Genomic DNA, 13943 nt, shown 5'->3' with positions numbered 1-13943 from the left:
GGTCCGAATCGCTCTCGCTGCTGGTGGCCATGATTGTAAACAATGTGCGGATGTGAGGAGCTCCACAACCTGTGACGTCACGCTACTCGTCTGCTACTTCCGGTACAGGCAAGGCTTTTTTATCAGCGACCAAAAGTTGCGAACTTTATCGTCGATGTTCTCTACTAAATCCTTTCAGCAAAAATATGGCAATATCGCGAAATGATTAAGTATGACACATAGAATGGACCTGCTATCCCCGTTTGAATAAGAAAATCGCATTTCAGTAGGCCTTTAACCATTCCAACAACATTAAACAACTTTTGAGCACAGGCTGCTGCTTTCCTTGGCTAATGGCTATGACACCTATTCTTTTGCCAGGCGAGAGAAACGCAAGTTACGAGACATCGCGAGATTTTTCTCACAGGATCAGAAAGTGAGTCAACAAACACAAACAGCTTGTGATTCAGTCTGAAAACCTATGATGTTTATGTATAGAAGTAGAATTGTCTCACATCAACTTATATGAAAGTTGAAGTTACAGACATTATGTATTATGTTTAAGGCTAAAAGTAAAACACTACCAGCAAATTTACAAAAAATGTTTGTCATCGCTTCTGAGAATACAGAGCATAGAAGAAAAGGTAATTTCAAACATCAGTATTCAAGGACAACTTTAAAAGAAATGTATATATCAGTGGTGGGGGTTAAACTATGGAATTCTTTTTACAAGGAGATAAAAGACTGTAAAAATATATTCCAATTGAAAAAAATATATAAAGTAGAAGTCTCTCCAGAGAGTGGTGAGGATGGCGGAAAAGATCATCAGGACTCCTCTTCCTCCTAACCAGAAGATCGCAAAAAGCCGCTGCCTGACCAGGGCTCAGAAAATCTGCAAAGACTCCTCCTCACCCCCACCAAGGACTGTTTTCACTGCTGGACTCTAGAAAGAGGTTCCACAGCCTCTGAAGCAGAACCTCCAGGTTCTGTAACAGCTTCTTCCTTCAGGCCGTAAGACTCTTGAACGCATCATAATTAAATTATCCCCTCAACTCCCCCCAAAATGGATAAACTCGCTGGAATAAAAAAGACAATATAACATACACCCATAAACGTGGACGCATGTGAAAAAGTGCAATATATTTATCTGTACAGTAATCTATTTATTTATTTATATATATTTATATGTATTTATTTATTGTATATATACATATTTATATATTATTTATATATATTCATTTATTTATATATGCACATTATTGCTTTTTTATCCTGCACTACCATGAGCTTATGTAACGAAATTTCGTTGTTATCTGTGCTGTAAAGTTCAAATTTGAATGACAATAAAAAGGAAGTCTAAGTCTAGTCTAAGTCTAAAGACAGAACAATAAGATCATATGGACAGCCATAAGTGTTTACATTTTGCTTGATATTTATTATTTTACTTATTTTTTTTGTTTGGTTTTGTATTTGTTTTGTATCTTCCTGTGAGGCGTATATTAATTTTTTTGTTTGGTTTGTACTTCATGAAGTTGTGCACTTTTTGTGTGTTTTTTGTTTGTTTTCATTATATTTGGATGTATTTGTTTGGTTTGTATGCTATCCATCAAGTAAGACTACATATTATGTTGAAGGGAGCAGGAAAATATAAGATTTTTCTTCATCCTGCTCCTTCTCAGGCATTGGTGTGTAAATGTGTGTTTAGTTGCTGAGGTTTAATTGTCTATCAATCAAAGATGCACATCAATGAAGGAGATAAATAAAAAATGAAATGAAAAAAAATATATCAATATGATATTAATACATATGCATATATTAATATATATACAAATACAAATACAAATGTGATATACATATAAATAAATAATTTGTATAAATAAACGCGTATTTGTACATTTGTTTTTGATATTTGAAAATATATACAAATAAAATGTATAAATATAAAAATGTGACATACAAATAAATCAAGAATTGGTATAAATAAACTTGTATTTGTAAATATATTTTTGAGATATGAATATAAATATGTTTGATTTTGTATTTGTATTGAATTTGCATATGTGTATTGCTTTTTTGTCGATGAGACATTCCTACCACAAACCAGATGTGCAAATAAATGTGAACTCCACACTCCCCTGAACAACCAGCAGAGGGCACTGCAGCCAGAGCGGTCTGGGTCACAGAGCATTATATGCATTATATGCAAAATGCACGGAGTTCTCTGCACAAAAACAATCCACGTCTTTACAGAGAGAACGCACAACGGGCCTGAGCTAGCTAACGCTAGCGTTGTATTAGCTAATGCTAATTCATCCAGTTAATCTGAAAGACCGTGCTAGCTGCTTATTTTATTGTATCAATGCCGTTTAATGACCTTGTCCCGATGTATATATGGATCTCTTATCAGTGCAATGTGTGTCAAATCATCCCAAAAGTCATGACGTAATATGACCCTCCCTAGTGTGCCACTGATTGGCTCGCCAGTGTCTGACCATGTCTGTGACCCAGACCGCTCTGGCTGCAGTGCTCTCTGCTGGTTGTTCAGGGGATTGTGTAGGTCACATTTATTTGTGCATCGGGTTTGTGGTAGGAATGTCTCATCGACACAAAAACAAAAAAGTGATCCACATATGCAAATTCAATACAAATACAAATACAAAATCAAGCATATTTATATTAAAATCTCAAAAATATATTTACAAATACATGTTTATTTATACAAATTCTTGATTTATTTGTATGTCACATTTTTATATTTTTACATTTTATTTGTATATATTTTCAAATCTCAAAAATATATTTACAAATACAAATACTCAAATTATTTATTTATTTGTATATTTATTAATATATGCATATGTATTACGATAATATGATATTGATGTATATAAGTTGATGTGAGACAATTCTACTTCCATATTTATGTGAAAGGCCACCTATTAAAAACTTTATTAACTGAAGTAACGTGTACACATTATCAATTGTACAAAGAAGTGAAGCAATGTGAACAGTATATATTTTGACTTTGCAAACAAAAAAACTAACAGCAATGAAACATTGGGTCAAGCCTGGTGAGGCCAGCCCAGCTCCTTGATGAAACTGCGTCTCCCATGATGCAACATGCCGGACCTTTCCAGATGCAGGTGAGAGTGAGCGGAGCGCCAACCAATCACAGCCTGACTAGTCTTTGGCACTGGAGGGGAGGGGCCTACCTGGGATGGATGGATGGATACATAGATGGATGGATGGAGTGAGAGAGGGAGGAAGCGATAGATAGGAGTCATACTTTTTCTGGGGGAGTCAAAGGTCGTTTGGTAAGTTCCATTGTGGCTACTTTCTTCAGGTTGAGGCTGTCCCTTTCATACTGACAACATAAAGACAATGTTTCTATTACAAGACACAAATCAAAAAAGTATACAGTATATCTATCTACAAACACACACTCCAGTACCTCCTTGTAGACGTCACTGAGGAAACCCCACTTGTTAGGCCACACCTCTGCTAGGTCCTTTTCTGCGTTCACATGGGCTTTCCTGTGCACACGCGCACACACACGTGTGTGACAATAACCATTGAACAGGAAATTGAACTTTTTGCTGTGATACATTCTTTTTAGCAAGTACACGAGAATGTGACATGTATTACATATGCACAACACAAAGCATATTAATAACGGCATGACATAATAAAGTCCACTAGGTGGCAGTGTCGCTCCACAAAGGAAAATACCTTCCTGTTCCTGCTCCTTTGTGACTTTTCAAAGTGTGAGCAGTTTTACAAATATGTGGCAATTTCATAATTATTCGGTCCACTTTTTACATTAACATTTTGTACTATGTATTGTATAGGACTCCGGAGGCAGCGGACATGTACCGACAGGCCAAACGGTGTGCGGCTTCAGCGGTCGTGGAGGCAAAAACTCGGACATGGGAGGAGTTCGGGGAAGCCATGGAAAACGACTTCCGGACGGCTTCGAAGCGATTCTGGGCCACCATCCGCCGCCTCAGGTCGGGGAAGCAGTGCACTGTCAACATCAAGTATGGTGAGGATGGTGTTCTGCTGACCTCGACTGCGGATGTTGTGGATCGGTGGAGGGAATACTTCGAAGACCTCCTCAATCCCACCAACACGTCTTCCTATGAGGAAGCAGTGCCTGGGGAATCTGTGGTGGGCTCTCCTATATCTGGGGCTGAGGTTGCCGAGGTAGTTAAAAAGCTCCTCAGTGGCAAGGCCCCGGGGGTGAAGGAGATCCGCCCGGAGTTCCTTAAGGCTCTGGATGCTGTGGGGCTGTCTTGGTTGACAAGACTCTGCAACATCGCATGGACATCGGGGGTGGTACCTTTGGATTGGCAGACCGAGGTGGTGCTTCCTCTCTTTAAGAAGGGGGAACCGCAGAGTGTGTTTCAACTATCGTGGGATCACACTCCTCAGCCTTCCCGGTAAGCTCTATTTAGGTCTACTGGAGAGGAGGCTACACCTAATAGTAGAACCTCGGATTCAGGAGGAACAGTGTGATTTTCGTCCTGGTCGTGGAACGGTGGACCAGCTCTATACTCTCGGCAGGGTCCTTGAGTGTTCATGGGAGTTTGCCCAACCAGTCTACATGTGCTTTGTGGACTTGGAGAAGGCATTTGACCGTGTCCCTCGGGAAGTCCTGTAGGGAGTGTTCAGAGAGTATGGGGTAACGGACTGTCTGATTGTAGCTGTTGCGATGCGACCGCCGAAGCCGCACACCGCTTGGCCTGTCGATACCTGTCAGCTGCCTCTGGAGTCCCATAAGCCAAAAAGGCTCGATAGGACTCTTTCTTCAGCTTGACGGCATCCTTCACCCCTGGTCCACCAGCGAGTTTTTAGGATTACCTCTACGACAGGCACCAACCACCTTGCGACCACAGCTCCAATCGGCCGCCTCGACTATAGAGCACAGAACATGGTCCACTCGGACTCAATATCCAGCGCCTCCCTCGTGACATGTTCAAAGTTCTTCCGAAGGTGGGAATTGAAACTCTCTCTGACAGGAGACTCTGCTAGACGTTCCCAGCAGACACTCACAATGTGTTTGGGCCTGCCAGGTCTGTCCGGCATCCTCCCCCACCATCGGAGCCAACTCACCACCAGGTGATCGGTAGAAAGCTCCGCCCCTCTCTTCACCCGAGTGTCCAAAACATGAAACCGCAAATCCATAACACAACTACAAAGTCGATCATGGAACTGCGTCCGAGGCTGTCCTGGTGCCAAGGGCACATATGGACACCCTTATGTTTGAACATGGTGTTTGTTATGGACAATCCGTGACCCAAAGTAATAGGTATAAATTCACTTAGACTTAGACTTTATTGATCCTCAATGGAAATTGTTTGAAAGAGTAGCTCAATTACAAGAGGAAAGGATAACAAAACATGCTCAAAGGCACAAAAAAAGGGAAAAAAAATAAAATAAAGTATAATAGACAATGCCAACTACCGGTATTCAAAAGCGATGGATAGAATGGGACAACTAAAAACAAAAGGAAATTATAGGTATATAGAACTTAAATATACAATATAAACAAAGAAATGTGCAATAATATTATATTATTATATGTTTAATTGTTGTTATATTAGGTTTATAATATATTAGGTACAGTCAGGGGCGCCGCTAGGGATTTTGGGCCCCATGAAAAGAATCTTTACAGGGCCCCCAACACAGTGTCATTATTTTTTCTGTATTATAATTTCATCATCATTAGGGGCCTCTCTGGGCCCCCCTCTATCATAGGCCCCTGGAATCCGTCTCCTTTACCCCCCCCCCTTTTCGGCGCCCCTGGGTACAGTCAACAGTATTAAGTACACATTTGGCCTTAATATCAGGTACACCTCTGCCAGAATATTAGGCTCATCCAAATTAATAGGTACATATTTGGCCTAAATATAGGTACACCTCTGCCAAATTATTAGGCACACCTTATTTATTAGGTACACAAATGGATGGATGGACAAACATGGATTGGAATAATTTATGACATACCGTATTTTTCGGACTATAAGTCGCAGTTTTTTTCATAGTTTGGCTGGGCTCCAGTGCGATTTATATATGTTTTTTTCCTTCTTTATTATGCATTTTCGGCAGGTGCGACTTATACTCCGGTACGACTTATACTCCGAAAAATACGGTACATTAAATTTTTCTCAATTACATGTACGAAAAAATATAAAATAATAACTCGAACGGGTGCACAAAAAATCAATACACATGTGAATCGCAATTTTTATTCATCCCGATTCTAAACCAATTAATCATTTTCAAAAATCGATTCTTTAAAAAAAAAAAAAAGGTTTTTAGACCATCTCCACGCAGCCAGAAGGAGCTTTTCTAACCCCTAACCTGTTTTGAAAAAGTTTCATCATAATTATTATACTAAATAATACATTGCGAGAATCGGTTTGAATCGAGTCGTCACCCGTAATAATTCGTTTTACCAGATTTCATCCTGATGGACAAAGTTGATGGGTTGAGATGTTCGCTCTGCCTCTGCCATCTTTCCTACTGTGGGTGTGTGTGCGTGTGTGTGTGAGTGTGTGTGTGTGTGTGTGTGTGTGTGTGTGTGTGTGTGTGTGTGTGGTGTCTATCTCAGGGCCCCTGCTCATGTTTCACCTGTGTGTAAGTCACACTGACAAACCTGTTTACTGTAACCATGGTGATGGCGTTGCCTGACTGGCGTGTACAGCCATGGCAACCACAACATCGTGTTGAGTTTGATCCACATTAAAATGTGTGCATAACACATTAAAAAACAACTTAACTGTTTACTAAAGGTCTTTCAGAGAAAAAAAAAAGTGTTTACGTGTCGCTTGCATTAAAACAATGTGAATTGATTGTGTAACCTTTACTAAATCATATTTTAGAAACCTTAATTCAAGGATTGAAGGAACTTTATTGTCGTACCAGCAGACTTGAAACACACGAGCTGGCATGAAATGTAGTACCATACCACCCAGATTGAGCTTAATGAGTACCCCAAGAACGATATTGAAATAGAATAGAATATAAAGAGAAATGGTTGTAAATAACATATGTTGATACCATAAAAGCATAATGAAGTAACGTTTTGAGGCACATTTGAATATTCCTAACAGTGTCATACAAGGATCATTTTGACCTCTGGAGTGTTCTGTGTTAGAATGTGTAGTTACAATGAATGAACACAAGATGGCACTCCAGTCAAAGCTTCAGTGACGTCAGACTCTGGACTGTTTCAACGTCAAACTCTTGCTTTAAAACAGCCACAGAGAGTGAAAAGTGAAAAACACTTTGCACCAACAACAGCTTCCACTCTTCCTGGAAGACTTTATAAAAGATGTTGGCCTGTTTCTGTTTGGGTACCGAGCTCCTCCACATCAGACTCACCTTAAGATGCTTTCATGGACTTTAGAAACAAAATGTTCCCATAAAATGATCAAAATTGTATATTTGCAGAGAAGTTGCTGATGAAAGAAAGATACATCCATTCATCCATTTTCTACCGCTTGTCCCTCTCTGGGTCACGGGGGGTGCTGGAGCCTATCCCAGCTGTACTCGGGCAAAAGACGGGGTACACCCTGGACAAGTCGCCACCTCATCGCAGGGCCAACACAGATAGACAGGTACTAGGGCCAATTTAGTGTTGCCAATCATCTATCCCCAGGTGCATGTCTTTGGAGGTGGGAGGAAGCCACAGTACAATTAATGATTATTTTCACTAGAAAATCAGCTAATACCTCACATTTCATGTGACTCATTGATGTTATGGATGATATTGCATCACTATATCTATGTTTCCCACATGATAGTGTTGTCCCGATACCAATATTTTGGTACAGGTACCAAAAATATTTTGATACTTTTCAGTACTTTTCTAAATAAAGGGGACCACAAAAATGGCATTATTGGCTTCATTTTAACAAAATATCTTAGCGCACTTCAAACATATGTTTCTTATTGCAAGTTTGTCCTTAAATAAAATAGTGAACATATAAGACAATTTGTCTTTTATTAGTAAGTAAACAAACAAAGGCTCCTAATTAGTCTGCTGATGTATGCAGTAACATATTGTGTCATTTTCCATTCTATTATTTTGTCAAAATTATTAAGGACAAGTGGTAGAAAATGAATTATTAATCTACTTGTTCATTTACTGTTAATATCTGCTTTCTTTCTCTTTTAACATGTTCTATCTACACTTCTGTTAAAATGTAATAATCACTTATTCTTCTGTTGTCTGATACTTTACATTAGTTTTGAATGATACCACAAATTTGGGTATCAATCCGATACCAAGTAGTTACAAGATCATACATTGGTCATATTCAAAGTCCTCATGTGTCCAGGGACATATTTCCTGAGTTTATAAACATAATATACATTTTTTTTAAACGAAAGAAGATGTTGTAATGCCAAAAAAATGTTGACGTAGTCATAGTAGTATCGACTAGATACGCTACTGTACTTGGTATCATTACAGTGGATGTCAAGTGTAGATCCACCAATGGCGTTTGTTTACAGTTTGGAAGGGGTGGCAGACCGGTACGTTTCAGAGGCGGTATAGTACCGAATATGATTCATTAGTATGGCGGTACTATACCAATACCGGTATACCGTACAACCCTACCACATGATGATTGATATTATCTTAAATGAACCATAATCATGTACATCGCACATCAACACATCCTATGCATAATAAACATGCACTTTTTACCGTGACAGCCTCTTATTTCCAAGGAAACATCTCCAGTGGGGCCTCTTCAGCAGGGGTCTCAACCTCAATTTAACTGGGTGCCGCTCGAGGTAGAGTCAGGGTAAAAAATAAATAGGTACAACTTTTTTTCAAATAATGAGGAATTTAAGAGATAAAATAACATTTTAAACCTTTGAAAAAGTGTCAAGTTGAGGCTCTGTTGCACTCGGTTTTAATTCAGATTCACGTTTTAACCATGTGACTAAATGTGTTAACTATTTCTACCAACAGCTCTATCAACCCTAAGATAAGGTAGGCTTTAAGCCAGTGGTTTTTTCACCATATACCACCTCAAAAAAAACTTGGCTCCCCAAGTACCACCATAATGACCAACATTAAAATACAGTAGGGTAATAGTTCAAATTATTCATTAAAACAGGGCAGGGGTTTTATTTAATGAGTATATTTAATATTTTTGGCCACTGTAACATTACACACAGTTTGAACAGAAACACTGTGTTTGAATATTGGAAAATAAAAGTGATTGTTTGGCGTACCACTAGATAGAGCCCACGTACCCGTGGTACACCTACTACAGTTTGAGAATCACTGCTTTAAGCCATTGTGATTGTAAAATGACATGTCAAAATTGTCAGAGACACTTCTGCTTGCTTACAGGAAGTTGCTCTTTGTGTTGCCCAATGTGTGTTATACTTGCCATTTTTGTAATTGCACTGTTATTGTGGTTAGTGTTCTTTTTAGTAGGATTCAAAATTGCCATGATATATTTAACTACTACTACGCCCAGTGTGCGTGAGCTGCAATTACACTAAACCAGGGGTGTCAAACGTGTTGGCCCTCGAATAGGTTTTAACCGGCCCGCGGGATGAGTTTGCTAAGTATAAAAATGAGCGGAAATTTTTGAATGAAAGAAACTGCTGTTCTAAATGTGTCCACTAAATGTCGCAATAGCAATTCTTTGTATCTTTGTAGAATGTAGATGATGCTACATATGTAAAAAAAAAAAAAAAAAACACATGTTAGTGCACCAGTCGAGAAAAATGAGCAAACTACATAAATAACATCCTGTAATTTGATTTTAATATTATTATTTTATCTTGAGAGATTGAAAATGAACACCAATGAGTTGACTGATGAACATTATCATATAATTTATTCAGAAAGTATAAATAACGACAAATAAAGATAAAATACTATAAACCGCAACATGTAAGTGTAAAAAAAAACCAACAACATTATGATTTGTACATTTTCAGAATGTGCTTGTTCTATTTTTAAACAAAGAAAACAATCTGAAGTTGTCTTTATTTCTAAGTTATCGTGCCGTGATTTTACCAGTCCGGCCCACTTGGGAGTAGATTTTTTTCTCCATGTGGCCCCCGATCTAAAATGAGTTTGACACCCCTGCACTAAACTATGAAGTTAGGTAGAGGGCCACAAAATATAGGCCTGCGGGCTGCGCTTCAGGAACAAAGTGGTACTGCTTAAAAAAATATGGGTCATTTTCTTTTAGATTGTGCACTTACACAAGTACACTTAAGATTTTTAGTGCGCCGTCAAGTATACCTGAATGTTGCACTCAAAATGACCAAATGTCAAAATTGGCAGCCTCAGGAGCCAAGTGTATCCTCTAAAGGCCTAAGTGGCCACATGCGTGGACAGCACCTTTTTAGCTCTTATTTCCAAAATTGTGTACACTACTGAATTGGGGTCTTATGCCGACATATGGACACTTATACTGCCATCTGGTGCTGTCAGAAGAGTATAACCTACAATGGAATTTTGAAAAAAAAAGTGTAAAAATAAAAATTAGCATGAAGTACACGTTTGTTACTTATGGACTAATAAGTACATCATATAAAAAGATGATTTTTAGTTTTTATTCTAATTAGGGTCAAATAAGCCCAAATAGCAAAGAGAAATAAAAAAATCATGTAAACAAACAGCTTGGGCCTTAAGAGGGTATACATATAGTGTACTTATTGAAGTGTAAGTATGGAAGTGTGCAAGTTGAACAACATCCATTGACTGATGTCAGCTCCGTGTTACCAGAACAGTGGTCATTGAGGACCGACCTGTTTTGGTTCTTCCACACCAAATTCCCCCAGGCATGCCTTTTTATGACCTTGTTTTGTGCACTGGGTATACAAAAGTCTCCCTCAAAGTGCTCCCACAAAGGTAGAAGCACATAGATTGTCCAAAATGTCTTTACAAGATGAAGATTTAAGAATCAGAGACAAGTGAGGACTTTAAAGTTAAAGTTAAAGTCCCAACGATTGTCACACACACGCACACACACTTGGTGTGGTAAAAATTGTCCTCTGCATTTGACCCATCCCCATATTCACCCCCTGGGAGGTGAGGGGAGCAGTGAGCAGCAGCGTGATTTAAAGGCCTACTGAAATGCGATTTTCTTATTTAAACGGGGATAGCAGGTCCATTCTATGTGTCATACTGGATCATTTCGCGATATTGCCATATTTTTGTTGAAAGGATTTAGTAGAGAACATCGACGATAAAGTTCGCAACTTTCGGTTGCTGATAAAAAAGCCTTGCCTGTACCGGAAGTAGCAGACAAGTAGCGTGACGTCACAGGTTATGGAGCTCCTCACATCCGCACATTGTTTACAATCATGGCCACCAGCAGCGAGAGCGATTCGGACCGAGAAAGAGACGATTTCCCCATTCATTTGAGCGAGGATGAAAGATTTGTGGATGAGGAAAGTGAGAGTGAAGGACTAGAGGGCAGTGGGAGCGATTCAGATAGGGAAGATGCTGTGAGAGGCGGGTGGGACCTGATATTCACCTGGGAATGACTAAAACAGTAAATAAACACAAGACATATATATACTCTATTAGCCACAACACAACCAGGCTTATATTTAATATGCCACAAATGAATCCCGCATAACAAACACCTCCCCCCTCCCGTCCATATAACCCGCCAATACAACTCAAACACCTGCACAACACACTCAATCCCACAGCCCAAAGTACCGTTCACCTCCCCAAAGTTCATACAGCACATATAATTCCCCAAAGTCCCCAAAGTTACGTACGTGACATGCACATAGTGGCACGCACGTACGGGCAAGCGATCAAATGTTTGGAAGCCGCAGCTGCATGCGTACTCACGGTACCGCGTCTGCGCAAACAACTCAAAGTCCTCCTGGTAAGAGTCTCTGTTGTCCCAGTTCTCCACAGGCCAATGGTAAAGCTTGACTGTCATCTTTCGGGAATGTAAACAATGAAACACCGGCTGTGTTTGTGTTGCTGCAGCCGCCCGCAATACACCGCTTCCCACCTACAGCTTTCTTCTTTGCTGTCTCCATTGTTCATTGAACAAATTGCAAAAGATTAACCAACACAGATGTCCAGAATACTGTGGAATTTTGCGATGAAAACAGACGACTTAATAGCTGGCCACCATGCTGTCCCAAAATGTCCTCTACAATCCGCGACGTCACGCGCAGACGTCATCATACCGAGACGTTTTCAGCAGGATATGTCGCGCTAAATTTAAAATTGCACTTTAGTAAACTAACCCGACCATATTGGCATGTGTTGCAATGTTAAGATTTCATCATTAATATATAAACTATCAGAATGCGTGGTCGGTAGTAGTGGGTTTCAGTAGGCCTTTAACCCCCAATTCCAACCTTTGATGCTGAGTGCCAAGCAGGGATCCGAGGCAATGGGTCCCATTTTTTGTAGTCTTTGGTATGACTCGGCCGGGGTTTGAACTCCCGACCTCCCAGTCTCAGGGTGGACACTCTAACCACAAGGCCACTGAGCTGGTGGAGCTTTAGTCCAACGTCTCATTCATTCATTACATGAAAAGTGTTTCAGTCAAAGGCATGGGCCCTGCACGAGTCAGTGTTGTTTGTGTGAATCTATAGTATCTCTACACCTTGAGCCACATATTGACGTCAGCAGCCTTGTGTGTCTATGTTGACGCCAGTTTGCACGGACTCCGCTAACACAGTTGCAACATAGTTTGACGTGAACGTTGCGGCAACATGGCCACATGCACCATCTAAAGAAATGATTTGTTTACTTAGTAACAAGCAAAGGCCAGAGACTTCCAGTCAGCTATTTTTCAAAATCAGTAGGGTTCCTGAGGTTACACATGTGCTGGTTTGACCCTTGACCTGTTGTCTCAGAGTGACTACAAGGGCCTTAGTGACCGTGTTTAAGAGTCCGAGGATGCTTTATGAGTGCTGACATACACCCGGGCTTCTTGTTCATAAAACACAAGTCACTGAGGGAATTATGTAACTCTTAGCGCCGTTATCATGGCGTGTTCCTGCTATTAAATGTGACACCAAGGCCACCCTTAGCGCGACAAACATCTGTGGACACGAAAACACCTCAAATGTTTACTTTTTAAATAGCTGCGGCTTTATTTTAGTATACAGCACAGGCCAAAAGATTGGACACACCTTCTCATTCAATGCGTTTTCTTTATTTTCACAACTATTGTAGATTGTCACTGAAGGCATCAAAACTATAAATGAACTTAACAAAAAAAGGTGAAATAACTGAACACTTGTTTTATATTCTAGTTTCTTCAAAATAGCCACCCTTTGCTCCGATTACTTTTTTTGCACACTCTTGGCATTCTGTCGATGAGCTTCAAGAGGTAGTCACCTGAAATGGTTTTCACTTCACAGGTGGGCTTGAAGCTCATCGAGAGAATGCCAAGAGCGTGCAAAGTAGTAATCAGAGCAAAGGGTGGCTATTTTGAACAAACTAGAGCAGTTCAAAAAGGGGGGGTATGGTATTTATTTATTTATTTATTTTATTTTTTTTGTCATCATGTGTGCTTACAGACTGTATCCCTGCAGACTGTATTGATCTATATTGATATATAATGTAGGAACCAGAAATATTAATAACAGAAAGAAACAACCCTTTTGTGCGAATGAGTGTGAATTAGTGTAAATGGATTGGTGCACTAATTGTAAGTGTATATTGTGTTTTTTATGTTGATTTAATAAAAAAAAAAAAAAAAAAAAAAAAAAATATATATATATATATATATATATATCATATATATATATATTTATTTTTTTTTCATTTTTTTTTTTCCTTGTACGGCCCGGTACCAATCGATCCACGGACCGGTTGGGGGCCACTGAACTAGAGTACCGGTATAAAACACATTTTCAATTATTTCACCTTTTTTTGTTAAGTGCATAACTCCACATGTGTTCATTCATAGTTTTGATGCCTTCAGTGACAATCT

The 13943-nt window shown here is 39.5% G+C and overlaps 1 protein-coding gene across 1 annotated transcript; it reads right to left on the bottom strand.

Annotated features, from left to right (window-relative positions):
* Positions 1-3041: 3041 nt before the first annotated feature.
* Positions 3042-6573, bottom strand: LOC133570797 (ciliary microtubule inner protein 1-like). Its single transcript, XM_061923512.2, has 4 exons — positions 6438-6573; positions 3431-3512; positions 3266-3343; positions 3042-3191 (listed from the first exon to the last, which is right to left on the bottom strand). The coding sequence occupies exons 1-4, from the start codon at positions 6494-6496 to the stop codon at positions 3042-3044; spliced, it is 369 nt and encodes a 122-aa protein (XP_061779496.1). The 5' UTR covers positions 6497-6573.
* Positions 6574-13943: the final 7370 nt, after the last annotated feature.

Source organism: Nerophis lumbriciformis, linkage group LG28 (genome assembly GCF_033978685.3).
Source record: "Nerophis lumbriciformis linkage group LG28, RoL_Nlum_v2.1, whole genome shotgun sequence".
NCBI lineage: Eukaryota > Metazoa > Chordata > Actinopteri > Syngnathiformes > Syngnathidae > Nerophis > Nerophis lumbriciformis.
The sequence above is the reverse complement of the archived record's forward strand: the minus strand, read 5'-3'. Positions and strand labels throughout refer to the sequence as shown.